The sequence below is a fragment of the Mustela putorius genome, unplaced genomic scaffold, assembly GCF_011764305.1.
Source record: "Mustela putorius furo isolate JIRA1106 unplaced genomic scaffold, ASM1176430v1.1 tig00000487_pilon_pilon_pilon, whole genome shotgun sequence".
Taxonomy (NCBI): Eukaryota; Metazoa; Chordata; class Mammalia; order Carnivora; family Mustelidae; genus Mustela; species Mustela putorius.
In genome coordinates this window covers 3,023,404-3,048,985 of record NW_025421399.1, presented here as the reverse complement: position 1 = coordinate 3,048,985, position 25,582 = coordinate 3,023,404, and the positions used below count along the sequence as shown (strand labels likewise).

The 25,582-nt window shown below is 60.5% G+C and overlaps 1 protein-coding gene across 3 annotated transcripts; it reads right to left on the bottom strand.

Moving 5' to 3' along the window:
- On the bottom strand, positions 1 to 19,818 carry ADAM11 (ADAM metallopeptidase domain 11). 3 transcript variants are annotated; one of them, XM_045080789.1, is made up of 27 exons: positions 19,661 to 19,817; positions 19,009 to 19,184; positions 10,838 to 10,914; positions 10,568 to 10,634; positions 9,559 to 9,644; positions 9,385 to 9,460; positions 8,911 to 8,977; positions 8,775 to 8,842; positions 8,336 to 8,410; positions 8,185 to 8,256; positions 7,848 to 8,014; positions 7,257 to 7,341; positions 7,057 to 7,147; positions 6,874 to 6,925; positions 6,259 to 6,358; positions 6,106 to 6,177; positions 5,903 to 5,995; positions 5,401 to 5,481; positions 4,822 to 4,872; positions 4,647 to 4,710; positions 4,321 to 4,420; positions 3,963 to 4,082; positions 3,703 to 3,871; positions 3,492 to 3,606; positions 3,314 to 3,404; positions 2,666 to 2,683; positions 1 to 2,134 (listed from the first exon to the last, which is right to left on the bottom strand). In XM_045080789.1, exons 1-27 carry the CDS (start codon positions 19,728 to 19,730, stop codon positions 2,119 to 2,121), a joined length of 2,319 nt encoding a protein of 772 aa, XP_044936724.1. In that variant the 5' UTR covers positions 19,731 to 19,817; the 3' UTR covers positions 1 to 2,118. The 3 variants fall into 3 exon arrangements, with proteins under 3 accessions (XP_044936724.1, XP_044936723.1, XP_012901473.1); XM_045080788.1 differs by having other exon boundaries at positions 1 to 2,683; positions 19,661 to 19,818; XM_013046019.2 differs by lacking the exons at positions 9,385 to 9,460; positions 9,559 to 9,644; positions 10,568 to 10,634; ... (1 more) ...; positions 19,009 to 19,184; positions 19,661 to 19,817 and having other exon boundaries at positions 1 to 2,683; positions 8,779 to 8,842; positions 8,911 to 9,116.
- Between the last annotated feature and the right edge of the window lie 5,764 nt (positions 19,819 to 25,582).

Here is a 25,582-nt window from a genome sequence, read left to right as displayed (position 1 = left end):
ACAGAAAGGAGAGACCGCACATTGGTGTGAGCTCCATGGAAGCCCCAGGACATGATCTTTAATTGATGTCCCTGTCCCTGCCTCCCCGCCCCGAGCCCCAGATGACATATTTACAGGATGCTGTATGGAGCCATTTCCAGGCCCAGGCCAGTGCAGCCTTCCCTCCTCCCCGAGCGCTGCCTGGGTGGGGCGGGAGGATGCAGACAGCTGGGAGCCGGGGGACTGGTCACAGGAAGTCCCGAGCCCTCCACATCCTCACGCCCGCCCCCACGCGTGTGCGCGCACAGGCCTGTCTGCACGTGCAGAGGTATTCACACTTGTGCGGAGATGTGGATCCAAATGCTTGTGCCAGGGGTACCACCGGCTGTGTGCCCGTGCATCAGCGGAGAACGCCTTAGAGAACCGCGGCAGCAGCGCCCAAGCCAGCCCTTCCCCGCCTGCCCCCCTGCTCCAGTGTGTGGGACTGGCGGAGCCGGACTGGCCAGGGGGCGCCCCACCGGGCGCCCCCCCACCCCCCCCTTCTCTTGGGCAGTGCCAGCTGGAGCTCAGTATGGAGGACTCCACTGTAGCCGCATCCGGCCACCCAGAAGGGTCTCAGTCCCATTTGCCCTGAGGGGTGGTGCAGATAAACAGGGAACCATTTCCTCTTCAAAGAGGCCCCAGAAACAGAGGGACTGGATGAAGCAGGCAGTTCAAAGTCCCTGGGGTGTCCAGAAACCCCTGCTGAGTCTGGAAGGGGTATTCCTGGGGAGAGGGGCTCCGCTCATTTGTGGCTTTCATCCATAAGGTAGCTTGACCCTCATCTTGCCCTTGCCAGCTGGTTTGTAAGCAGTAGAGCCGAGGCACCACTGTCCCATGGGTCATGGGGAAGGCCAGGGGCGGGTCTGAGGACTCGCGCCCTGGCCTCAGCCTGTCTGTCAGGCTCAGCTGCAGTGGGGATCAGAGGATGTTAGGGGGAGAACAACTGTAAACTTACTACTCAGCCCTGGAATGGGGGTAAGGAGCAGAATGGTTTCGACAGGGCCTTGAGGACTTTTCTAGAAGCTGAAGATCAGATAGGAAACTTGCCTTTTTTCTTACCTCCTCTTGTACATCACAGGCAAAACCCCTAACCCTCCAGTCGCTGGGCCACCCCTGGCCTTTCCCAAGGAGGAAGTCCTCTCTGGGAAGATGGCCCAGCCTGGGACCCCTAGGCCATGCTGGGGGGCACCTAAACCCTGAGTCTGCCCCAGAATCAACCTTCTTGAAAGGGGGATAGGTGCTATTTTATATCAGGGTCTAGATTTTCTAGACCCCAAATACATGCATCCTGCCAGGGATAGCAGGATGGTAATTTTGAAATTGAAGACAATCTGGGACGTGTGGTCGTTGTGCCCATAACCGAGGCCTTGGGCACAGAACAGGCAGCTTTGGTTTGAATCAGCACTCATTCTTTTCTCCAAGCTCGGTAGGGCTGGGCCACAGGGCACAGGCCCTGCCCTTGCCTGGCTTGGGGTCGGCTATGTTCGATGAGAGGATTCCAGGTGGGATCATCCCCGGGGAGGGCCCCGGGGGATGGCTATGTCTCAGTTCCTCCGGTCCCTCCCACACAAATGTCAAAATATCCCCACAACCTCCCTTGCCCCAGCACCCCCAAAGTTACATTCATCAGTTAAGATTCAGTTTAAAAAAAAAAAAATGTAGATGTCAGCCCCTTCCCCCTAAGTCCCAGAGAGCTAAAACCCTGGTCCCAGCTGCCTGGTTTTGAGGAGGGGCCATCCCAGGCCCTGCCCACGGGGTGGGGGGGGGATCCCTCTTGCTGTGGCAATCAGTGATGATGAAAGCTACATTCACACAGGGAGAGTTGGTGTGCGAGGCCAAAGCCGCATGAGGTGGGGTGGTGGACCGTGACGGAAATGCCCCAGGCCCGCCCGGTCCACCCTGGTGGAGTGAAGGGCAGGGAGGGCCACAGCCCCCCACAACACCCTCCCCCCGCCCCACACCGTGGGGCCAGGAGTTGAAGGGCTTGGGCCCGGAAGACATTTGCATGGTGCCTCCCTCCATGGCTGGGCAGGGGGCAGCCTCGTGGTTCAGGGCGAGAGACGATGGGCGCCAGGCTCGGAGGGAGGGGGGTGGCACTTAGGCCCCTCCGGACCTGGAATGGAGAGGGGGCATCAGGGGAGGAGGTGAGGCAGGGCCCAGAGGGAGAGCCCCTGAGCCGGGGCCCTGGGAGGTCAGTGCTGGGCCCTCTTAGAGGCAGCAAGTCCCAGGCTGGCCAGGGAGGGGTTCTGGTGGGAGTTCAGACAGCGGTGACATGGAAGACAAAACAGATGGGACGCAGAGGTAGGCTCCCCTCCCGGGAGAACGGGGCTTCGGGGGACACAGCTCCAGGGCCCACCGGGACAGTGGTGGTCTGGCAATAGGAAGGGCAGGAGGAAATGGACCAAGGCCTGGGAGGGCAGGTGGGCGGGAGGAAGGGGCACGGGCAGGCTGAGGACTTTCTTCCCGGAGCGGGGCGGGGCTCTCCCACCCCTGTAGTGACAGCAGTGACAGCAGGGGTGGGGGAATCAGCCCCCAGCTCCCCATCAACAGAATGTGAGGTGACGAATGAAATGGAGGAAGACAGGGACAGCGGGAGGGATGACGTGGCCGGCGTCACACTGCCCCCTGCTGGGTCGGGTCGTACCTTCCCCGGCGGATGTTTCTTCAAGGAGCCAAGGAGAGGACAGGCAGAGAGAAAAAGGAAAAGGAGCCACGGGTGACGACCGTGCCCTTCTCTCAGGGAGGGCCTTCCTGGCTCCCATGAGACCCCTGGCCCCAAATATGGGCCAGGGTCCCCGGGACCGGCTCACTAATGGCAGGCCTAGGGAGAGATGCCTGGGTTTGAGTCCTGACTTGGCAGGTCCCTCCTCTGCACAGTGAAGGCATTAGACCAGCTTCAGGGCCCCAGACCCAGATGCCCACAGACCACTGTGGGCCAGGTGGGGCCTAGGGACGGAGGACACACACTGTTCCCACCAGCCCCTACTAGGCTCCTCTCCACCATGCTGGGATGCACTGAGGCCCAGTCTTCTTCTCCTTTTGCAAGAGAAGCTGGGAAGATTGTTAATGTAAAATGTTTTGGTGTTTTTGGTTGTTTGGTTTTTTTTTTAAATGTCTTGGAATTGTGAGCAAAACAAGACTATGTGCCTGGCTCGGACCATGAAATGTGAGCTCTGGCTTAGCTAACTTCTCAGGGAGGCCCCTCAGCTCCAATAGTCTGGGGTTCTGATACCCCCCAAAACACCAAAGGATGGGGGGTGCACGTGCATGTGTGTGCATGTGTGTCTCTTACTTAAATCCCCAGCCCGTGCCTCCCAGGACGATGGCTGCGACCAGGACAGCCCCTGCGATGGAGCCGATGATGATGTTGGTGCCGCTGGGACCTGGGGAGGAAGGTAGAGCTCGGTTGGCAGGAACAGGCATGCAGAAAGGGAGAGACAGAGCCCCACCCCGGCCGGCTCCAGCCTCACCCTTGTATCTCTCTGTCTCCCCTGTCGGGGGGGATGTGGGCAGGGGGTTGTGAATGCTGCAGTCTTTGCCTGTCCAGTCTGGCTGACAGATGCACTTGCCTTCGTTGCTGCAGACCTAGAGGTGGGGTTGGGCCAGTAGAGGTGAGCGGTAGAGTGGGGGCTGTCCCCTCTCGGGAGCACCTCCCACCACCCCTGGCCTCCAGGCACCCACCCCATGGTGGGAGCAGATCCTGCGCTCCCCGCTGCCAGGGCAGGTGCTGAAGTTGAAGGCCGAGGCTGGTAGGCACCGATGATCCAGGCACAGCATGTTGGGCCCGCAGGCTGTGCCATCTTCCACGTAACTCAGGTCAGAGCCATCAGCCAGCTGTACATGGCCCCCCCTGGGGAACCGGCATAGCCAGCTTCAGCTCTTGCGCCCACCCCCATCATGGCTGCAAGCTGCCCCTCCCCAGGCATGGTCTCAGTCCATACCTGCAGTCCAGCTCCTTGCCCTGGTGGTAGAAGGTAACACTGTTGATGTCTCCCCCTAGATCCCCCAGCCGAGGAGCTCCAGAGATGTTGACGCAGAGGAGGAAGCCACAGAGCACATCCCTGTTGGGGCAGCGTGAAGACAGTGGAGCCCCAAGTCTGACCTCTGACCCAACTGCTACTACTACTACTGAACTTGAATCCGCCCTCTCCCCACCATCTGAATTTTCCTATATTCTCCGCTGGGACTCCTAGGCTTGTCCTAGAACCTGCTGTCCCAACTCTGAAAACAAAAACCAAAAAACAAAACCCTCTTGGGTCCCAGAGCTGGGGAGGCCAACCAGGAGCCTTGGCAACTCACTGTTTATTGCACTGGACCCAGCCTGACCCCTTGCGCCCACAGTTCCCACGCTCTGTCCCCTCCACGTTCAGCTTCTCATAGCAGAAGCGATCGGCAGCCGCTGTAAGGAGATGATGCCAGGTGTCACCCACTCACCCCAGAACCCACCCCAGGACCTCAGGCCTGCACCCCCAGCACTCTGGCCTGACCCCCAATCCAGCTGGGTCACTGAGATCCTGAGAGCCACACACTTGGTAGAGGTTATTTACCAGAACTTACCCCTCCCCAGCCTCTTGATTCTGGGTCCTCCAGTGTCTCCTCTCCCATACCCCTGGCCAAAGACTCACCATGGCCCCAAAGGGCTTGGCACTGCCGATCCCGAGTTTTGCAGCGACCTCCATAGCAGCGGCCCTAAGGTGCAAACAAGAGACAAGGGACTGAGACATTGAGTGGTCAGAATGGATAGAAGTCAAAAGACTGTTATTGAGCCAGAGGTCCAGAAGGGGAGGGGTCCCGTCATACCTGTTCATGATCGCAGTAGTAACCGTCCAGCTTGTGCAAGTTAGGAGGACACTGTGGACAGAGGGGCTGGTCTGAGCAGAGCAGCCCCAGAACTGAGAGTTGAAGATGAAGGGTTGTTAAATGCCCCCTCATGGGGCTCATAGTAGTAGAGGGCTCTTCCAAGTCAAGGGCAAGAGGTCTGGCTCAGAACTCAGACCACACAGGTTGGCAAGTCCCGTAGCCTCTCCAATCTCTCTGTTTCCTGTAACTACTTCACAGGGCTGGGAGAACTTAATGCCACGTATTGAGGACTTAAGGGATGTTAACTAATAATATCTTACGCTCTGATCTTGAGTGCACACCAACCCCGTTCCAGGCCCTTGGAACCCCAGCCAGACTATTCTGATTTAATGACGTTAGGAGCAAAACCAGGAGGCATGAAGAACTCGTTTCACAGGCGAGGAAAACGAGGCTGACCAGCGGCGGCAACGCCAGCAGCAGAGCGGAGGGGCGCAGATAACAATAGCCCCGCGGAGCCAAACCTATAAGGATCGGGGTTGCCTCGCCCGGGGACCCTCAGGGCGGCTGGGCTGGACGGACCTGGCTGGAGTCCCCGGTGCAGGTCTCCGCGATGTCGCACTCGTTCACGGCCTCACGACAGGACACACCCCGCGGCTCGTACTGGGAAGGGGATGCTTCGCAGCTCAGCCCAGAACCGCGGACTCCGCGCCTGCCTTCCCCGAGGCCCGCCCCTGAAGCCTCGCCCCTGAAGCCTCGCCCCTGAAGCCCCGCCCCTCCTAAGGCCTGGGCACTCGGCTCCTCCTCTCCTCGCCCCCAGGCCGGCCCACGGTCCCGCCCCTCCCACCGCCACAGTGTAGGTGCCCCGTCCCGTTTCTCATAGCCCCGCCTTCAACAGGCCCTTGGGGGCGTACTCCCCGCCCTTCTCCCTCTCCATTGGCGCTTCCTTCTCCTCAAGTCCCGCCCCTACATGTGCCCCGCCTCCAGCGGTTCCTCCTCCCTAAGTCCCGCTCCTTATCCGAATGTCCGCTGCCAGGCCTCAAGGTACCGCCTCCATCCCACCCCGGCGGTGGGTGTCCCTCACCTTGCAGCGGCGACAGCAGAGTCCGTCGCTGCACATGGCGTCGTGAGTCAGGGTGCATTTCTTGCAGCAGTTCCCGCCCGCCCGGCTGCACTCCTGAGGGATGCGGGGACAAGGGGAGGGAGGTGGTTAAGCCTTGACCTTCCTCACCCAGACCTTCTCGGGCGCGCCCCGGTCCGGCACCTGGCGCCGCACCCGTCTCTCACCTGCACCGAGCCACAGTCGCACTCCTCTCCCGCCTCCACGAAGCCGTTCCCACACTCAGGCGGGTCCAAGAGCTGGACGGGGAAGCGGTGTCGGGAGTCTGGCCGGGACCTTGCCCAAGCCTCACTCCCACATCGCCGCCCTGGGGCTGGTACCTTGAGGGGCTTGTTGAAGAGGCAGCTCCCGCCTCCCTCCTGCAGAAACTGGTTGTACTCGTCGATGCTGCAGCGCGAAAACTTGCGAGGCAGGTAGAACCTGGGCAAGAGTCAGGGGACCGAGCTGCTGAGCCCCGCCGCTCTCGCCCCTTCTCAAGACTGGGGATGGGGTGCACGGGGGGACTCGGTGACCATCTCGAGGAGGCTGAGGATCTATGTGCCCGGCAACAGTACGATCAGCCTCCTGCCTGCCCATCAAGCGGAAGTGGACAGGGGCGGTGCTCCTGTCCCCTTCCCGAAGCCTCAGGACAGCTCAGAATTGGAGGTTGGAGAGCTGAGGGGAGAAGGTGCCTCCACGTGAGGCTCTGGCGGCTCCCAGTGGCCACAGCGCACACTACAGGCTGCCAGTTTCTGTGTGGGGGGCGCGGCGGGACGGGGTGGGGCGGGGCAGGGAGGGTGGGGATGGACACTGTGGGTCTCCCTGGGCAGGGTCCTCAGAAAACTGGGCCCAACAGCTAGGCCTCTTGAGGCCACTGGGTCCAAGACTGCTGACCAGTGCTCCCTGTGGTTCTCCCTCGCCCAAGACCCTGCCCTCGACTGTCCCCAAGAACTCACCCCGTGTCTTCCATGATGCAGCCCAGCCAGTTGTCCGGACATTTGCAGTCCCCTGAGAGGGAGCAGATGGGTGTAAGGGAGGGTGGAGGGCTACGCCTCTCCCACAGACACCCTCTTCACTTCTAAGGTTGCTGGGAGTGGGTCTGGGCCGGTCGTGGGGCCGCACGGGGTCTCCTTTGATACCTGCTGAGCTCCGGTGTTTATTCCACATCATGCCCAGGTTCTGCCCCAGCGTCTGGGCCAAGGTCACCGCCATGGCGCCCATGTTGTCATACTTGGGGTGAGGAAGATGGAGCACACAGATATCTGCATCCCTCGTGCCCTTCAAAGCCCCTCTCCCTTTGGCTCCCACCCCCACCCCAGCCATGCCCCGCAGCTCTCACCTCGTTCACACCCCCACCCCTGGACAGGGAGCAGATGCCCCCCACGTAGGCAGCCCCGCTACTGGCGCTCTGGAAAGTCCTGCCCCTGGAAGGGAGAAGGTTGTCAGGAGAACCCCGTGCCCTGCCCACAGTGTCTTCCCTGGGCTGAGAGGGGCAGACTGCGGAGCCTCCTGCACTACAGCCTTCCCTCGGGGAGGGGAGCCCATCCTCATGAGGCAAGCCCCTTCCTCTCTTTGGGTTTGTTTGCCCAGGAGCCACGTGAGAGGCTCCTATGAGATCATCTCTAATGACAAGGACCTTCTATCAGATTTTTTTTTTCTTCTATCTGAGCACTGAGTCCCTGAGGAAGGGATGCTGGGGCAGTTTGAAAGGAGAAGAGGGGACCAAAGGGGAGATGATAGGCAGAGGAAGATCAGTGGGAACTGGAAAAAGACGCATCAGCTTGAGATAGAGGGGGAGATGTCCAGCCTGTGGCAAGTGGCTGGGGGGCTGGTGCAAGGTGAGCCCAGTTCCCAGACCCTGCAGGAGCCCCGGCACAGAGCTAGCAAACAGCAGAGGCTGGCGGGACCCGGGTGGCGTGGGGGAACTCACGAGAAGAGATGGGTGGCATCACTGGGCTCAGGGAGGCCCTCCCGCCGATAGACCATGAGCCGGGCTAGGGTCTCCAGGAGGTCATCCTGCACCTGGATCTTGTCCCCATCTGCCCACGTTTCCATGGCAACCAGCACGATGCGAGTATTGAGCTGCTCCTTGTACATCTGGGCCCCGAGGGAAGAGGAGGGTCGGGGCACCGGGCTGGAGGGCCTCAGTCTGTCTCTCCAGGAAGTGGGGATCAGGGGCTGCTAGGGCCCTCCAGAGCTCACCCCAAGCATGTGTGCAGCGGGGCGCTGGCAAGGGAGGGGAGGGAAGGGAAGGGGGGGTGGCTCACCACATCTGCCAGGTTCACAACGGACTTGGCAAAGTTGCTGGTGAGGACCACCGACTGGCGCATCTGCTCAAACTGGGAGGAAAGAGAGTGGGCGCAGGGCCAGGGTACTTCTGGCCCCCCTCCCCGAGTTGCCCCTAGGCTGAGAACTTACCAGCTGGTGGTCGTTGACCACGATCAGCTCCACATACTTGGTCTCACTGTGCACAGTAGGGTGGCCCCGGCGGACCTGGGCGGTGGGTGGGCACTTGGGATCAGTCCCCTCCATGCCCGGCATGGAGGCCAAGCCATGGGCAGACTCGGGGGTGCTGAACTCCAGTCAGGGATAATGCTAGTCCCCTCAGTGGTGGGGGTCCCCTCCCCACCCCCAGCCTTGGTAAGAGGGCAGGCAGCCTCAGTTTGTCTGTAATTCAGGCGGGTGTAGACACAGCCATTAGAAAATGGGGTGGGGGGCTTCCTCTCAGGCATGGTACCCTGGCCCCCAGCCACGCTGGTCTGAGCCCTCCTTTGCCCCCGTCATGGATGGGGTGTCCTTCTGCTCTGGACCACAGCCTGGGGTCTCTGCAGCCCGAGGTCTGTGCGGGCCCCCGTACCTGCCTTTTCCTTCTTAGCCTCGGCCGGTTCACAGGAGCAGAATGAGCAGGGGCAGCAAACAGGCAGCCTGGAGGGAGGGGACAGGTGAGGGGGGCACACCCGGCCCCCTCCCCAGCCCCACTTTCCCTCCCTTACCTGGTTCCCTGCATCCGAGAGGGGCTGGGAGGAGAGGGGTCCGGTAAATGAGGTGGGGAAGGGGTCCCTGAAATGAGGGGGAATTAATTCTTGGGGGGGCCGACCAGGTCTGCTACTGAACCCGAATGGGGGACAGCTCCAGCCCTTCCCCCCCGCCCCATCCCAGGGTGACCCAGAACTGGCCAGAGCTCCCATGTCGGATCTGATCTCCCAGATGCTCAGATTCCGGGGTCAAGACCTGGGGGCGCCCTGAGAGATAGGGGCAAAGGACACTGGAGCCTGATGGGAGGTTACTTGGGGGACAGAGGGGACATTGGAGCTGAGGGCACAGAGGGAGGGAACCAGAGCTGGGGTGACTGAGGAGGGCAGTAAGGCTGAGGTTACCAAGGGAGGAGGCGCGACAGCCTTTGGGACAAGCCATGGGGATGCGCAAGTGCGTAGCTGGGGTGTCAGGGGGGACCGTGAGGGGCTCACCTGGGGGGGTTCCTGAGACCTGGACATCTCACGGGGCTCCACGATGTAGGTGAAGTTCCCATCAGAGAAGACCCCACTGCAGAGAGAGGCGCAGGTCCCCACCGTGCAACCCCAGGGCCAGGGAGGAAGGCTCTTCCCTTCCCCCGCTCCTGCCCTCTCCCTGCCCATACTCACTGCAGCCCCTGGCAGGTGGAGAGGGCGGCAAAGGAGTGGGGGTTCCCTCGGAGCTTCCCCTGGTAGTAGCAGTGGTCCCCGGCCCCCTGGGGGAGCAGCATCACATGAACAGACATGAAGGCAGGAGGAGGGCTGAGGGTCCCCGCAACTGCTCGGTGTGGGCGGGGTGCGGGTGGCCGTGGTCTCGGGGTGCCCCCGCGGATCGGGAGCCTGGTCCGATTCTGGATGCACTCCTAGTTTGCTCTTTCACCTGGGCCCGTGCCTAGTCTCTGGGCCCCCTTCCCTCCCCTACAAGATGAGGAAGTTGGGCTACATCAGTGGTTCTCAGCATTTGTGGGGTTCATCAATTCCTCTGAGAAGAAGAGCTAGCACTCTGCCCAGGCACTGTCCTGAGCACTCACCAACGAGCGCCCCGAATTTATGAGAGCTGTGGGCTCAGCCCCAACACTCACACAAGGGCACACATGGCGTGGTTCACAGACACCACAGCCTCTGCGGACTGCCCCCGGACACGGTCTGTGGCTGAGCAACCATAAGCACCATGTGTCCTCGGGGCCGGGGCGCTCGGGTCAGAGGGGACAAGTACCCCCTCCCTGCTCCTGAAGAATTACTTGTGCTCCAGTTACTGAGCTGGCTGGTGTGTGTGTGTGTGGGGGGGGAGGTGGCTATTTATAGACACTCATTCATCTTTGCTCAAGCCCCTGGGCCTCTGGGGCTGGGACCCTGGTGTCCCAGGCAGCCAGGACTTCCCAAGGCCTTGGTGCTTAGTAAGAAGTGCATTTCCCCAACTGCCACCTCTGACAAAGGTCTGGGCAGGGAGCAGGGAGGGTCCTTGAAAGCCTCGGAGTCAGGCAGAGAGGCCGGCTGGGAGTCGGCGCTGCAGCGGGAACTGGGTGAAGGAAGCTCAGGCTCCACACTGTTCAACAAGCTGCTTGGACTCCAACCCTGGGGGCCACAGATCACCTGTCCCTTCATTCCACCTCCCCTGGCCCCTTCCAAAGGCACTCACGGTGTTGTGCTGGGTTGTTCCCTCCCGGCTAAAATGACGTTCCACATATTGCGAGGAGAGGAGGTGACTGAAACAGACAGAAGGGGGGGCAGGAGGAAGCAGGGGGTCCATGCTGGGGGCCGGGTCAGTTTTGGGCCCCACCCCAGCTCCGATCTAGGTCCCTTGACTTGACCCGGCCTTGTCCCCATCTCCTCACCCACCCAGGTCAAGGCCATGCCTTGCCCACCCCCCGCCTGCTGCCCTTCCTTCTAGGCTCAAGGCCACACTCACTGGTTCAGCTCCAGGTCCAGAGTGAAGTTTGAGTTGAAGGCTGGGATGACGAAACTCACTTGGGCCAGGTGGACAGGCTGGGGGTTGGGGGACGGCAGAGGGGAGTCAACCCAGGGAACCTCAGAACAAGTTGTTGCGCTGGGGAGGGGATGGCCCAGCCCAGCCGCTAAGGGAACCATTGATTTGGCGAGAAAGAGCTTATCTTCCTCTGAGCCCCTGTTCCCTTCCTGGGGGCGGGGGCAGGTGTATGCATCCCGGGGCACAGCCCACCCTCAGCCAGGGCACGGTGAGCAGCATGGGAGGCGGGTGCCAGCCCACCCTCTCTGGTGTAGGAGCCCCCCAGGGCCGGTCTATCTGCGCAGCAGGGATGGAAAGAAGTTCAGCCCGCCCACTGCTTAGGTCAGGCCCTCCCCGCTGTTGGCAGGGCCAGCTCTGCTCTCACTTCAGGGAGCCCCCAGAAGTACCATGGAAAAGGGGCAAACTGGAGATGGGGTGCAGGGTGACCCCCGGACCCTGTAGACCGGGCTCCTCTCTCCTGCCTCCGGGGCCCAGCCTCCATTTATGGAGAAAGCTCGGACTTTGCAGACAGGGTGGTGTGGGTTAGAATTGGAAGCTGGAGCGGATGCCATCCTGTCAGGAGGAAAGAACTTGGCTCCTCTACCCCCAAGTCCATTGCCCTCTGCCTTGCCCAAAGCAGCTCATCTTTAATATTTCAATCCCATGGTTAATTTTTAAACACGGAAGTTTTCCTGATAAATTTTTCAAAGGGGCCTTTGCAGTGGGGCTGGGAGGCTCCAGGTTGTCATGGCGACGTACCAGGTCTGAGCAAGATGGCTGCCCTACCCGGTCTGGGCACCCAGCTTCCACGGGGAGTGGGGACTCCAGGCCTGAAGCTCATGTGCCTGGAGAAACAGTGACCTTAAGAGAAGAAGGGGCAGGAGAGTCTGAGCTCAGGGGATAAGGGGGGGGCTCCCCACTCCAGGTCTCATCACAAAAGACCCAGGGAAACGTATCAAGGTCTTGAGAAGGACTAGAGCCTTCTCCACACCCCTATTCATTTCAGAAGACTGAAACCCAGACCCCCACCACGGGGCTGTGCAGGTGTGAGGCTTTTGTCTGCTGCCTTTCTCCTGGGCTGCAGGACAGAAGGGAGCCCCAAGGTCACAAAATCTCATAGCCTGTGCTAGTTGGCTTTCTTATCAACCACCTAGATTTCTCGTTTTTATTAAGTGCTATCATGTGCCAGGCACTGTTCAAAATACAAGTATTATCATATTTGATCCTCACCACAAGCCAGGGGGACAGATGTTCCTGCTACCCTCCTCTGGCAGACGGAGGACAGAGGACAGAGGACAGAAGGACAGAGAGCCTAACTAACTTGCCCAAACTCACACAGCTAAGAAGTGGTAGAGCTGGGACTCAAGCCTGCAGAATCAGCTTCCAAGGCCTTCTCACCCGAAAGGTGAAGCAAGATGAAAATGGCCCAGTGTCCATGAGAGGCCCTAAGAGAGGGGGGCTGAGGTGGGGTGAAGGGTCAGAGCTCGGGTAGGCAGCCCTCTGAGCTCCAAGGACACTGACTCACCCCATCCCAGGCCGACTGAGCTCAAAGCTCTATCCCAAGCCCCCAGAGCGTCGATCAGACTTGAAATAGAACGTCAAGGACAAGGAGTCACTGCTTTCCTCTTCCTGCCCTGGCCTGGACCATCTCTGCTTTCTCCCTGCCCCTGGGCCTGGACTACCCTTCCCCTTCCCACCCCATGCCCTTGGCTTGCACTGTCCCTGCTCTCCCTCTCCTGTCCTCTCCTGGGCCTGGTCTATCTCTGCCTTCCCCACCCATCCCCGCCAGGTCCACCTCTGCCCTCCCCTGCCCTCAGGTCTGTACCCACTTGTTCTTTCTGCTCCCCACCCGAGCTCATAAGCGCCCATCTCTGCCCGTACTGATCCCCCAGAGGAGCAGCCCGTCCTGAGCCTCTCTCTCAGACCGTACTGCTTCAGAGATGATCCAGCAGCCTCCCTGGGCCTCAGGTTTTCCCACTGAAAATGGTACGATGAGCCCAGAGAGACGCAAGGCTGTGAAGCAGGCTTGGGTGGTGAGGGTCATCCCGGGCCAGGAGAAATCTGGCAGCATCGGCCCTCGTGCTAGCAGAATGTCCACCACTCAGGAAGTCAGTAAGCTCACCCCTACAGCCTCCCCGATCTCTGGGGAAAGCCCAGACTGTTGGAAGAGCAGACACAAGGTCCTTCCGGTCCCCACCACCTCCCGCAGCCAGCCTCATTCTTCCTCACCTGTGAAAGCCGACCCTGGGTGGGGCTGCCCCTTCCCCAACAGGACCCAGGGCCCAGGCCAGATAAGGGCACCGGCTGCTGCTGGGGCTGGGGGCTGGGCGCGACAGGAGGCAGGCCCAGGGAGGGCTGGGGAGCCACCAAAGGTGCTGGAGGAAGGGGAGGGAATTCAGAAGGCTGGGCGAGGGCTACATGGGGCAACCCCTGTCTGCAGGAAGAGAAAGATCAGGCAAACCCGCTTCAGTCCCCAGGAACTCTGTACCCCAGGCAGCTGGGGCGGAGGCTCTTCCTGGCATCAGACTCCTAAGACCCCCACCCACACCCCTCACCTGAGGGCCTGAGTTCTAGCAGAGCCAAACCACTCCTTGCTTGGTCCGCCTCCTGCCCCTGACCTGCCCCTGACCTCTCCCATTATCCTTCAGTTCCTCCCCTGGGAGCCCCTCCTGTCCCCCTGCCTCCCGCCCGCCCTCCTCCGTGCCCAGCTCAGCGCTGCCGGTGACCGGCCAGCCGGGCCTCGACCCCGTGCCCTGCTCTTACCTCTCGCTCCCCGGCCATCCGGCTCTCACGTGCCCTGGCTCATTGGATCTCAACCCGCCCAGGTCGCCTGGTGCTCATTTTACAAATGGGAGGCCAAGGCTCAGGGAGAGACACTTGGAGGTGACTGGCCCAGGGCCATGCTGGGGAGGTGTGGGGTCAGATCTCAGCCCCGGGCTGGAGTTCACATCTGCCCCGGCAGCTCGGCCACCTGGCTTCAGCGACTTTGCCCTGCCCGAGGCTATCTTGTCAACAGCCCGTCCACCCCCTAGGCATTGGCTTATGCCCCATATTGGGCTCAACCAGATTCGGGATGCAGAAGGAAAGAGGCCAAAATCCCACTGAAGTCCCAGAATCATAAATACAGACGCCAGGCCTCTACCTTATACCCCCAGAATCACAGTCTTGGGAAGGGGGAGATTGAGGACCTCGGGATTCTCAGATGCTCCAGTAAATTCGAATGTCCAAGCACTGTCCTTTAAATTGTCACCCCAAGTCCCTCCTCTGGAACCTCCATCTCTTCCCATGGCTTTCCTTCCTCCTCTCATCCACAAACCCCCCACCCCACAACACACAGAGGGCTGTGGCCCCTCTACTCCTAGGCCTTTAAGCACACACAGGGTTCTGGACATCTCTGATCACCAATTCAACTTTTCACAGAACACGCCCATTTTCTTCCCGGCCCAGGAGCTCAACACACATGTTGAATGGAAAAGCATCAGAAGGCCTGAGCCTCAGTTTCCCTACTGGTAAAAGGGGGTTGTCTTGAGGGTTAGATGGAAGCCATTCTTAACGCATTATTGTCACAAGGACTAGTAATCATAATCAGAACAGTTGAAGAACGAAGTGTAAATGTTCCAGCTGGACAGGGCTTTGAGGAACTAGATGAACCACATGGGCTGGGTCGTGGCAGATGGCGGGGAGCCAGAGACCCAGGGATCCCACCTGGAAGATGTCCCCTCCCCACAGCAGCTGTCCTCCACGATGTGCTGGAGCTCAACTGATCAGCGGGACAGTGGGACTCCCAGACAGAGCAGCTGAACAAATTTCTGATAATGGGATTTGACCTACATTTTTGAAGACAGAGTCACTTCCTTAGAGGGTCATAAGTTCCTCTGGGGACATTCTCTGGGCAACAGAGTCCCTCTAGACAGCCAGGACGGGGGTGATCAGGCGAGGCCAAGCCCGCAGGCCAGAGTCTGGTTGGGGAGAACTCAAGACTCTTGTCTCATTGTCCCTGCCCTTACCAGCACCACCTGGAGCCCGACAGGTAACCCCCAAATGCCCAGGCTTCTGTTTCAGACACCCGCCCTCATGCAGCTGCCAGCTGCCTGCACCCAGCCACGGATACTCGGGAAGAAGGGAGGCCTCACAGATGTTGAACATCTGTTCTTGCCAGATCCTAGGCAGGACACCTAACAAACATCATCGCCTCTGATCTTCCAGGCAGCTTGGCAAAATGGAGTCGACTCTTAGCCCCATTTTATGGATTAGGAATGTGGGATTCAGAAGGCAGCAGAACCAGGAGCCACCAAGGCTGCTCCCCCCGCCCCACAAAGCCTTTCAGACCCAAGCTTAGTCTCCTGCGTGAATAATCTCTTCACTCAACTTCATGGCCGGGCTCACCGCTGGGCTCAGTTCATGCCCCTTGCCTCTGCAGAGCAAGTGGGGGGCCCAGCACAAGTCTCAGGGGTGGCTTCCGGCCATCAGCCCCCCCCACCGCCCCCGGGAACCACCTCCTGCCTTCAATCCCAGGACAGAGCTGTGACCTTGGCTGCACAGACCAAGCATGGCCGTGACCCTAGTGGGGTATGAGGGCTCCAGGCACAAGGCCCTGTGGCTCCCTGCTGAGGACTGCCATTTAGTAAGGGCTGGGGACTGAGCGTTGCCAGATTGGCCCCAACCACCTACAGCAAGAAAACACAAACACTGAAACACACACCCTCCACCAGGGGCTCCGGGGGTAGCATTTTCAGTAAATGCGGGTCTGGACAGCTTTCATAGGAGCTCACCCCAGTGACTGGGGTCTCCCCTCCTCTGTCTGGCTCTGATAAGTCTGTCTCCTAGGCCTGGAGCCTGGAACCTCTCCACCCCCTATCCTGTTTGCTTCCCTACATCCTGCCCTTTTCTTGGTTCTTGGGTTTCCCTAGGGGGCAGACCTGACCCACACAGCAGCTCTGGGTTGACTAGAAAAAGAGTCCCCTCAGAAACATGTAGCTGCCTGAGCCCACAGATTTCTTTCAGTCCACTTGCCTGGGCTCCCTTGTGCAGTGAACAACCAGCCCAACTGCACATGGTGACCCTGCTTGTTCTTCTGTCTCAACCTTCAGCTTTAGGCTCCCTGTGACTGCAAGTTTCTGTACTTCCAGAAATTCCTCCACTTCTCTGGGCCTTAGGCCCAGCTTGCTTCCAAACTGGACAAAAGCAAGGTGTTGAGAACAGTGGTGAAGAGAGCAGAGGGTCCCCTGTGACCTCTCACTCACTCTACCCCTGAGCGGGAGGCAGGCGGGCTCAGAGTATCAACCTGGGGCATCAGCCTTGACTCAGCTACTTAAGTGCTGTGTGACCTTCCTTGTTACTTGACCTCTCTGTGCCCACCTCCCCACCTGTAAAATGGGAATAATGACAGCCCCTTCTCCTACAGCTGTGATGATCATTAAATACCTCAATATGTGGAAAGGCATAACACTGTCTGCCCCAGTAAGGGCCCAGTAAATTATCATTTCTCTCGCTTCTAATTCTTTCCCGGCTACCTTCCTCCCCTCCACACCCCTGTTCCACCCCAAACCCAGAAGCCCTCAGTACACAAAACCCTTTCCTATCACCACCTCTAGGAGGTGGATGAGGCCGAGATTAATGTTACCATCATCCCAATTTTAGGGATCAGGAAGCTAGGCCTCAGACAGGTGATGGGACCCGGCCAGAGCAGGTGAGTGCCTGAGGTCCCCCCACCCAAGTCCTGCTGGCCAGAGTGCTCCCCCAGACTCGCCACCTGATCCACAGCAAAGAGAGATCTTGCCGCTGCCCCAGCACCTCGCTGGGCCCAAGGTCCCAAACCGATGCAATAATTCTGGACAGAGCCCAACGGCGCTAGGGGGCGAAACTTCCAGTGCCCCGGGACAGGGACTCAGGGCTGCTCACGCTCCACCCTCAGCCCCGGACGGTGCAAGGCCAGAAGGGCTTCAGGGAGAAATGCCGGGAGGGAGCAGAGGGCTGCAGTGTCACCTTCCAGTAAGGGGGAAAGAGTCTGGACATGACTTTTTGCCTCCTTTGGCCTTCTTCCAAGGTGTTGCCCCGGTGCCAAAACAGATCCCTGGAGGCAGAATGGGGCGGTGGGAAGCACCTGGTCTTGAAGAGAAACGTTCTACTGCTTGAGATCTGATGGACTCTGAGCAAGTTACTCAACCTCTCTGAGCCTCAGTTTGCTCATCTGTAAAATGGGCAGGCAAAAGTTTACCTGCCTTGCGGAGTTGTGAGAAATTCACCTCAGGGGAGACTGAGGTTCAGGTGAGGCAGGACCTACGATTCCCCTAGAGAGGCTGCAGGAAGGTCCCTGGAAAGGCTCAAGGCTAGAGAGACCCCCACTGGAGGTAAGCGCTGCCGCAGAGATCCAGGAACCCTCCACTCCTACCCTCACCCCCTCAGACACCTCGTTGGCTGCATCCAGACTTGGTCGCTCAGACACGCATATGCCATCCACTCACCCAGCAGAACGACACCCAAAGAGACTCCCCTATCGTCTCCACACTCAACTTATCAAGCCCAGCTCCACCCATCCTGGTCCCCCCACACAGTCCCAGGCGCCATCGTAGCCCGGAACCACCCCCAACTCTCCATCCACGAAGGACTAGGCTGAGGGAGGCCTCCATTCTTCATCTCTACCTGCCCCCTGCCTTCGCCACTCACCTCCCTCTGACCCCACCACAACATCGCTCCATCTTCCATCCGGACCTTCCCTGAATCACCCGCCAGGGGCCCCAGCAGTCAGGCTGGGTGGTCAACTCCTAGCCAACGCAGGTGCACAGTTCTGGGGACGAGGGGTGACCCCAAGAAAGAAAGCTGGACCAAGGACCAAACCCAGCCAGGACACCCCATCTCTGGTCTTGGGACCATCCCTGCGGCCCATCTCTCACCCCCTCCAAGGACCCTGAGCAGACCCTGAAGGCAGCTTCCAGCCCCTTCCCTCTCACCCCTGCCCACGGCAACCCACCCCCACCCCTGCCCAGGCCTTCCTGCCCAGGACCATTAAGTACCCCATCCCCCTCCCTGCCTTGAGTGATGGTCCATCTATTATGCATGCTGCCTTCCTGCTCCATTCCATTTCCCGCCTATCCCCCCTGCACCCCTCCCACAAACCCCTCCACCCCCCCTAAGGGCTTTTAACCAAGTACATTAGGCAGGGCCAGATGCCAGTCTGACAGATGTCTGTAATGCTAGCCTCCCTTTCCCTCCTTCCTCCCTTTGCCCAGCCCAATTTACCTCCCACCACTCCCAGCTGCCAAAACTTCCCAGGCTGTACCCCTCCTCGGGTACACCTCCTATTCCTGCCAGGCCTTTGCCATCTTGCCCTCCGCTGCCCCCGGTTGGCCTGGCTAACTTACAGCTTCCAGCTCCTGGAGAGCCGAGGCATGCTGAATGAATATTCCATCTGGGTAATTATTATTCACATGATATTAATTAATTATTAATTGCAATTAATCTCCTTCGTTCCTAACCTTCCTCTGGGAGGCAGGAGGGGCCTGGCAGCTGAAATGGACGGGGGAGGGGGCCGAGGGGGGTTGGGGAACGGGGCCGGTGGAGTTGGCATATGTGGGTGATCTTGGGGCCTCCAGCCTTTTTCCAAGGCTCCATGCTCAGCGAGGACAGCAAGAATTGACAAGTCTGTCCGTGCATGGAGGGAAACTGAGGCAGGAGCGACCCTTGAGCTTTGCCAAGAAAGCCCTCGGAGGGCGCCGTGAGGAGAAACAGGAGCCCTACTTAATCCTTGCCTGGGCTCTTAGCGGCCTCTCCCTGCCTCCTACTGCCCTGCCCAAGCCCCATTTGATGTAGAACCACTTGCTCTGGCAGGAGGGGAGTGGGGGCGGGTAGAAGGCTGACCCAAGGCTGGACTGAGTCCTGCATTCCAGGGTCCACCAAGGGCAGGGGATCCCCATGATGATTGGAGGGGGGCCTGGAGTGAGGAGGATGCTCCCCACTAGTAGGCTCCAGCACCCATCTGGTAGGTAGCCCATTGTACAGAAGGAGAAGCTGCAGGAGCCAGCTTGGGGGGTGAGGGCAAACCCTGGCTGTGGGTGCCCTTCCTTGGGTTCCAGGCCTGCTTCAGCCCCCTGGCCTCAACACCCAGCCCCACTCACCGGGCCCCCTGGTGGCTCCTGGCGGACCCTGGTGTCCAACTGCTGCTTTCGGACCTCTCCCCCGGAGCTCTCCCCCACCAGACGGCTGGGCTCTGTGACCTCAGGGGCTCCCGGTTGCCCCAACTGGGGTGAGACTCGCCAGCGCAGAGCTCCGAAGGGACCCCGGGTCCCAAGACCTGGGGAGACAAGGCCAGAGCTGCAGGCGGATGCCCACCGAGGGGCAGGAGACTTGGGACTGGGGTGAGTCCACCTCATCCCCCCCACGCTGGTGTGGCCCTTGGAGCCCTGGGCGGGGGGGAGGGGGGTGATCTGGGTGGGAGGACCTGCTCCCCTGCAGAGGGAAGAGCCCGATGGGGAGGGGACAGGAGCTTCCCTCCTGCCGGCCCGTCACGACTGCCCCCCCCACCCCAACCCGCAGAGACCTGCAGAGTCCGCCGGCCGGCGGCAGGGGGCTGGCCGCGGTGGGGCGGGCCAGATGGGGACAGGTGGGTGCACGCGCCCTCCCTCCTCCCTGCCCCCCGCCCCCCGCGCTCGGACCTGCTGTCACCCCGAGCACTGCAGGAAAATGTGGCTGCAGCAGAAAGCGCCGCAAAACCCGGGGCGGTGGTAGGGAGGGCGCCGGGGCCGGGGCGGCCGGGCGGGGGGTACTCACCGGGCGGTGGGAGCCGCGGCAGCAGCAGCAGCAGCAGCGCCGCGAACGCCCAGCGCCGCAGCCGCCTCATGGCTCGCTCATAATCCTCCGGCTCCGGGGGCTGCGGCTGCGAGCGGCGCGGCGCGGGCGGGAGGAGGCGCGGGCGGGAGGCGCGGCTGCGGGAGCCGCGGGCGGGGGCGCCCGCCGGGCGGGGGGCGAGGCTGGCAGCGGCGGCGGCGGCGGCGGCGGCGGCGGCGGGGCGGGCGCCCGGCTCAGCGCGCTCCGGCCGCGGCCATCCCGGCGGGGCGGCGGGCCGGGTTAAGAGCCGAGCGGCGAGCACGTGAGCCCAGGGCCCGCCCCCGCCCCCCGCGGGCCCCCCCAGCCGGGCAGGGCCGGGGCCGCCGCGACGGGAGGACAAAAGAGGCGCCGCCCGGAGACGGGCCTGCCCGTGGCTCCTCGGGGTCCCCCTCGGCAGGTGCAGGGCGGGGCGCGCCCGTCCCCATCCCGCGGCCCTCGCCTCTCGCCCCCCAGGCCACCCCTCACTGGGGGACCCCGGAGGACCTGTGGGTCGGCAGGAGAAGGGAGGCAGGGAACACGGGGACCCCGGCCTCTGACCCGGTGAGGTCCGTCTGGGGGCCCTGCGCGGTCGAGGTGCGGGGGCGTGGCTGACCCGCTCCGGTTCGCCCCTCCAGCGCGGTACCCACGAACGGCTTTCTCTGGACCCAGCCGCGAGGGCCCGGGTCGACCGCGGGCTGGTGGAGCTGGGAAGATCGGAGGACCAAGGATGGGACTAAAGGGCTCTCTCACCACCCACAGCAGAGCAGGTCACTGCGGAGTCCTCCCACACCCTGCCTCCAGACCCCTTTCCATCCTGCAGGCTTGTATTCCAGGCCAAAGATGTCCCTGCTTCCAGGACGGCTGCGGAGATTGCTGTCACCAGAGCCACCAGCAAGGGCTGGCCTATTGCCTCTGGGCTCCTGAATTCCTCACACAGGGCAGGCACCCCAGTTCTGTCCCCTAAATATATCAATTAGCTAGGTCATTTACATGCTGTTAGCACTCCCCATTCCTGCCCCTCCCTTGCCTTCCCAAATCTTTGAGGAGCAGAAGACACCTCGGGAGACCCCCAGCTTCCCAGCTCTGGCCAGACTAGGTTACCCTGTGTGCAAACCAACTGACCTTCCAAACTTCCTCTCTCCCTGTGCCCTCCAGCTCAGCTCAAGGGCTCCGGAGTAAGTTGGGTCCCCATACTGGAGGATGGGGTCTCTGATCTCTGCTAGGAATTCCAAGAACCAGAGACTTGAGATGGATGGGGAGTGGTAGGGCATGTACACGGCTGGTGAGGTCTCACCATGACCTTGTGCCCAAGGCCAGAGTATCCTGGAACCCACACTGGGCTGAGGGGTGGGAGTGGAGGCAGGGAACCCCATCCTGGGTCCTCTGCTTCCTTAGGGACTCAGGGACTCTGCCAGGGATGGGGGAGCTATCTCTGGCTCGTGACAGCTCCCCCCCCCAGCTCTATTTTGGGCCCAGGAGAGGTGAGAAGGCAATTTCCTGGGAGGTGCTGACATCAGTGCTGGGACCGGGGTGACTACCCCCAGCAACCACCTGCCTCTCCAGCTCCAGATGTTCAGCAGGGCTGAGCCAACTGGTCCTTCACTCTGGAGACATCTTGGAAACCTCTTCCAGGGTGTAGGCATGAGGGGGCTCCCGGGAATGAGGAACTACAGTGGGATATTCCCTAGAAACTCAGCCAGGAGGGAGAGATTGCGCTCCTCATTTCAGATGGGGACACGGAGGCTCCAAGAAAGAGATGCCCATGGTAGCTTCCCGAAGTCCAAGAGCTGGCAGTGAGAGACCATCTATCTTACCTGCTTCCCAGGTCCCCCCAGAGCGAGTTCATCTTGGCCTGCCAGTTCCGGGGCCACAGCAGTAGGGCACGATCCCATGTGCCTCCCAAGAGGATAGGCATCTCACAATGGGGGACACTGGACCTGGGGGAGTCTGGACCCCTCTCACGACATGACCAAGACCACATGGCATACCCAGTCTGTGGCCTGGGCGTCCTCGGTGAAGGGGCATGGCTATGATTTCTGTGGCTTTGGTTCCTTGGGTTTCCGCTAGGAGTCCTTCCTTGTCTAACTCCTCTCCGGTGACATCCTGAGCCAGCTCCAGGGGTGGCTCCTCTGTATGGCCCTGTGACGCCCACAGCCCAGCTGGGATCTTGACCCTCCTTGGACCACGCCCCACTCCCGAGCCCGAGGTCCCACCTCCTCTCTCTTGTCCTCCAGGTCAGTTCTGCTACAAGCTGCACGTCTCTCCCCAGCAGAAGCTCGCTTGTTTCTCTCCTCAACCTCCTCTCCTGAGGTCAGGATCTGTCGAGGAAGCCTCTCTTCAAGGCAGGGGCTCCCTGGGAAAAGCCTTACCCCAGGGCCACAGCTATGGTGGGCTCTTTTGGTCCCTTCTGCCCATAGCTTCTCTGTCCCAGAAGGGCAGGACTCTGGAAATCAGAGGCTGGGGGCCACTATTCTGTCTTGATGCCACCCTCTGGGTCATCCCTGCTGAGGGAGCTGTGAGGCTTTGGTCCCTACCCACAGCCATCCCTCAAGAGCCTCTACCACCAAGAGGCCTGAGGCCTCCTTCCCTGAAGTCCTGGCCTTCAGCCAGTTCTTCCCTCAAATTTTCCCACACAGGGGCCAAGCTGGGCTGATGCGGGGCCGAGATGTAGTCCTAGCAGCCACAGGTAAGGAGGGGGGGTGTCTGCTGCCCTTGGCTCCTCTCCTTACCTCTGCCCCAAAACTCCAACCTGGAAGATATGGTAGGCATGATCCCTGCCAGTGGAGGCTGCCCAGGCCCCGTGCCCAGGCCGTGAGGCTTGGAGTGGAGACCATGCCAGGCGAGGGGCTGGGGGAAGCCCCATGAACAGCAGAAATGAGGGCTCCAGCCAACCAGCTGGTGTCCCAGTCCTGGTGAAAGGCTGTGTGACCTGGAACCAGTCTCCCAGATGTTCTGAGCCTGTTTCCTTCTCTGTGAAATGGGAGTTGGAAAGGCCTTTCCTGGCAGCGCTGCTGGGGGATGAATGAGGGGCCGGCCTCAAGTGCTCAGAGCAGCGCTTGCAGCACGGGAGGGTCACTGGACCTGGGCTCGCACTGTCCCTGTGGCCCCAGACATGCCAAGGAGAAAACCAGCTTTGTGGCCCTTGTCCTAGACTCAAGGGACAGTTTTGTGGCTGGGGAGCCCTTGGGGCCCTCCATTCAGCCCAGGGAGAGACCCCCGGCTGACATGATGCTGAGGGCTGGAGAGCAGAGAAATGCCCAGGACATCGGAACCAGAAGTGCCTTCTATTCTCTCCCGGATCCCAGCCTGGCACCTTGTCCTTTTCACTGGGAGAGAGCCACCCCTCGGACCTGCTAACTCTCCCCAGGGAAGCCTAGTGACCCCCCCTGTCGGTCGTTCTTGTGAACCCTTCCTTCCAACTCTTGACGCTCAGGGAGGAATTAGAGGTGTGGGGGTGGGGGTGTCCCAGGAAGAGCCTGGGAGGTTTGTAGTCATGTCCCCAACGGTCCGACATACTGGCATAAGATGTGGCACCCCCCCCCGTCCCTTTCCCCCTCACCCGGGATCCTCCTCAGATTCTGGGGAACCAGCTGTTGGAAAGTGGGGGGCTTGGAGTCAGGGTGTCTCACAGACCCCCTTAGCAGCTTCAGCCAAAAAACACACGCCGGGGATGGGGCTGTGGGTCACGAGGTGGGACATTAGTGAAAATAAGCCCTATTGGAGAGCTCGGAGAGGCCTCACAGGTACGGATTCCAGGGTGGTGGGGGGGGACAGACGAACAGTTTGCTGAGTGTTTATAATGTGTGTTACCGTGTTTATAACCTCACAAACAGATCTAAATCTTGCAACTTCCCAGTGAGGCAGAAACTACCATTACCTCCATTTTTCAGACTAAGAAAAGTGTCCCAAGATCCTTGCCAAAGGTCAGTTATGGGCAGGCCCCATATGGGAGCGTGGGCCCGTGGAACCTACAGGCACATACTATGGGGTTCTCGGGGAATCTGAAACCTGCATCTCGAAGAGCAAGGCGTTCCTGCTGTCATCGAGGGGCGTTCCAGGTTGGTGACCGAGAGCGGCCTTAGCACTGGAGTGCCCGTGGTGGCCAGACAAGGGACCAGGGGGTGGCAGAGAGCAGGGAGAGGCCGGGCAGCAGGGGGAGGGGCCAGAAGGACCTGAGTCTGATGCGAGAGGCTGAGGGACAGAGGGAGAAAATGCCAGGAGAGGCGTGGGACACAGGGAGACACAGGGGGACGCAGTGGGAAGGGGAGGCGGTCCTGGCTGGAAGAACGGGTTTCTAGGTAAGTAGGTCTGTAGTAGTGGCAGTAGAGGGATATGAGGAACCCGTTGGCCATCGGGTATTTTATTATTGGGAAGAAGGACCCTTGAAGTCATCTCATCCAAGCCCCTCACTGAAACATGAAGAAACTGAGGCCCAGTGTAGTCGAGGGACTTGCCGGAAGTCAGTGTGAGCCGGGGTGTGGTGAGATCCCCTGCCTTTTCCCACAGTGCAGGGGAAGAGTAGAATTCAGAAGGAAGCCAAGGGTAGAGGTACCAATTCTGGTCCCATCTGCAAAAGGAAAGAGCAGCGCATGCATGGGGCTGAGGACAAAGGTCCCAGGTTGGGGAAGCAGGGGTGCGGAAGGGCGGGTTAGGGCTCCAGGAGCTGACTCAGGGTAGACATCTAGGCCTGTGCTCAATGAGGCTGGTACAGAGGCCCGAGGCTGGGGGAGGGAAGGACCGGGCTGGTGGTGGTGGGGGACACGGAGCAGGGAGCCAGGTTTCAAGGTGGAAAAGGAGAGGAGGCGGCCAACTTTGATAATTCTCGGGTTATCCATGACCTTGGGAGGGGCAAGCCCAGTGGAGCGCTTCAGGCAGAGCCTTTGGAAGGGCGAGCAGGCGCAGACATGGAGGCAGTGGCTGCAGACCGCAGGAAGTAGCTGGGGAACAGGGGGCAGCCTGCTGAATCAATGCGAGTATTTTCCAGGTTGGAGTATTAGGGCACAGGGAAGAGAATTTGACAAATCCGAGAAGGAATTTGACAAGGCTCACCAGGGTGGACTGGAAAGCAGGGACGGTGACAGGGAGGACACGTGGCTCCTTCTCTGAGAGTCAGATGGGGGAAGGGGCTGGAGAGCAGGGGGAGGCAGTGCCTATGTGGTCTGAGTCAAGGTCATCTGCAGAAGAGTGGAAGGGAGGGGGTTCGAATAGTCCCCATGTCAAGGAGCCACTTATGGTCTAACATATGGGCCAGCACCTCTCTGTCTGAGCTCAGGTCTCCTAGGGTCCCCTCTAAATTTATATCCTGGAGGCTGGAATGGAGACATGGACAAGGAGAGACAGCCCTGGGCCTTGGCCGGGCTGAGAGGTGATATCCAAGGTCACAACCGTTGAGTTGGGAGGGTAAGGCCAGCCGGCTGTGGGGTCCTAGGTAGATGGTGAGGAGGGTGATGGCCCTGGGTGTGCTGGTCTTTGAGCAGCACAGGAGGACATCCCAGAGGTCTGAGAAAGGGGTGGGGGGGGAACTTCTCATCCAGAGTGGCAGTGTTGTGGAAGAAGCAACGGGGGACAAGAGAGAGGGCCCCAGCAGGAAAGCTCATGAGAGCAAAGGAGTTTCCTTGGCAGTGGGCTGTGGCCATGCCCTCTGGAGGTGACCGCTTGGCAGGTCGAACCAAGTCAGTGACCAGAGACGGGACAGATGTAGCCCCTCCGCCCCACAGCCCTCTGGCACCGGGCGGGGGAGGGTGGCGGCTGACACACTGTCCCACGCGTGGGGGGCTCCCATCCTGCCGGTCACTTACTCCGTCCATGTCTACCGGGCCCGCGGCCCTGCTCGGGGTCACTGCAGGGCACTTTGGGGCCCAACACACTGCACTCCAGCCCTGTCCC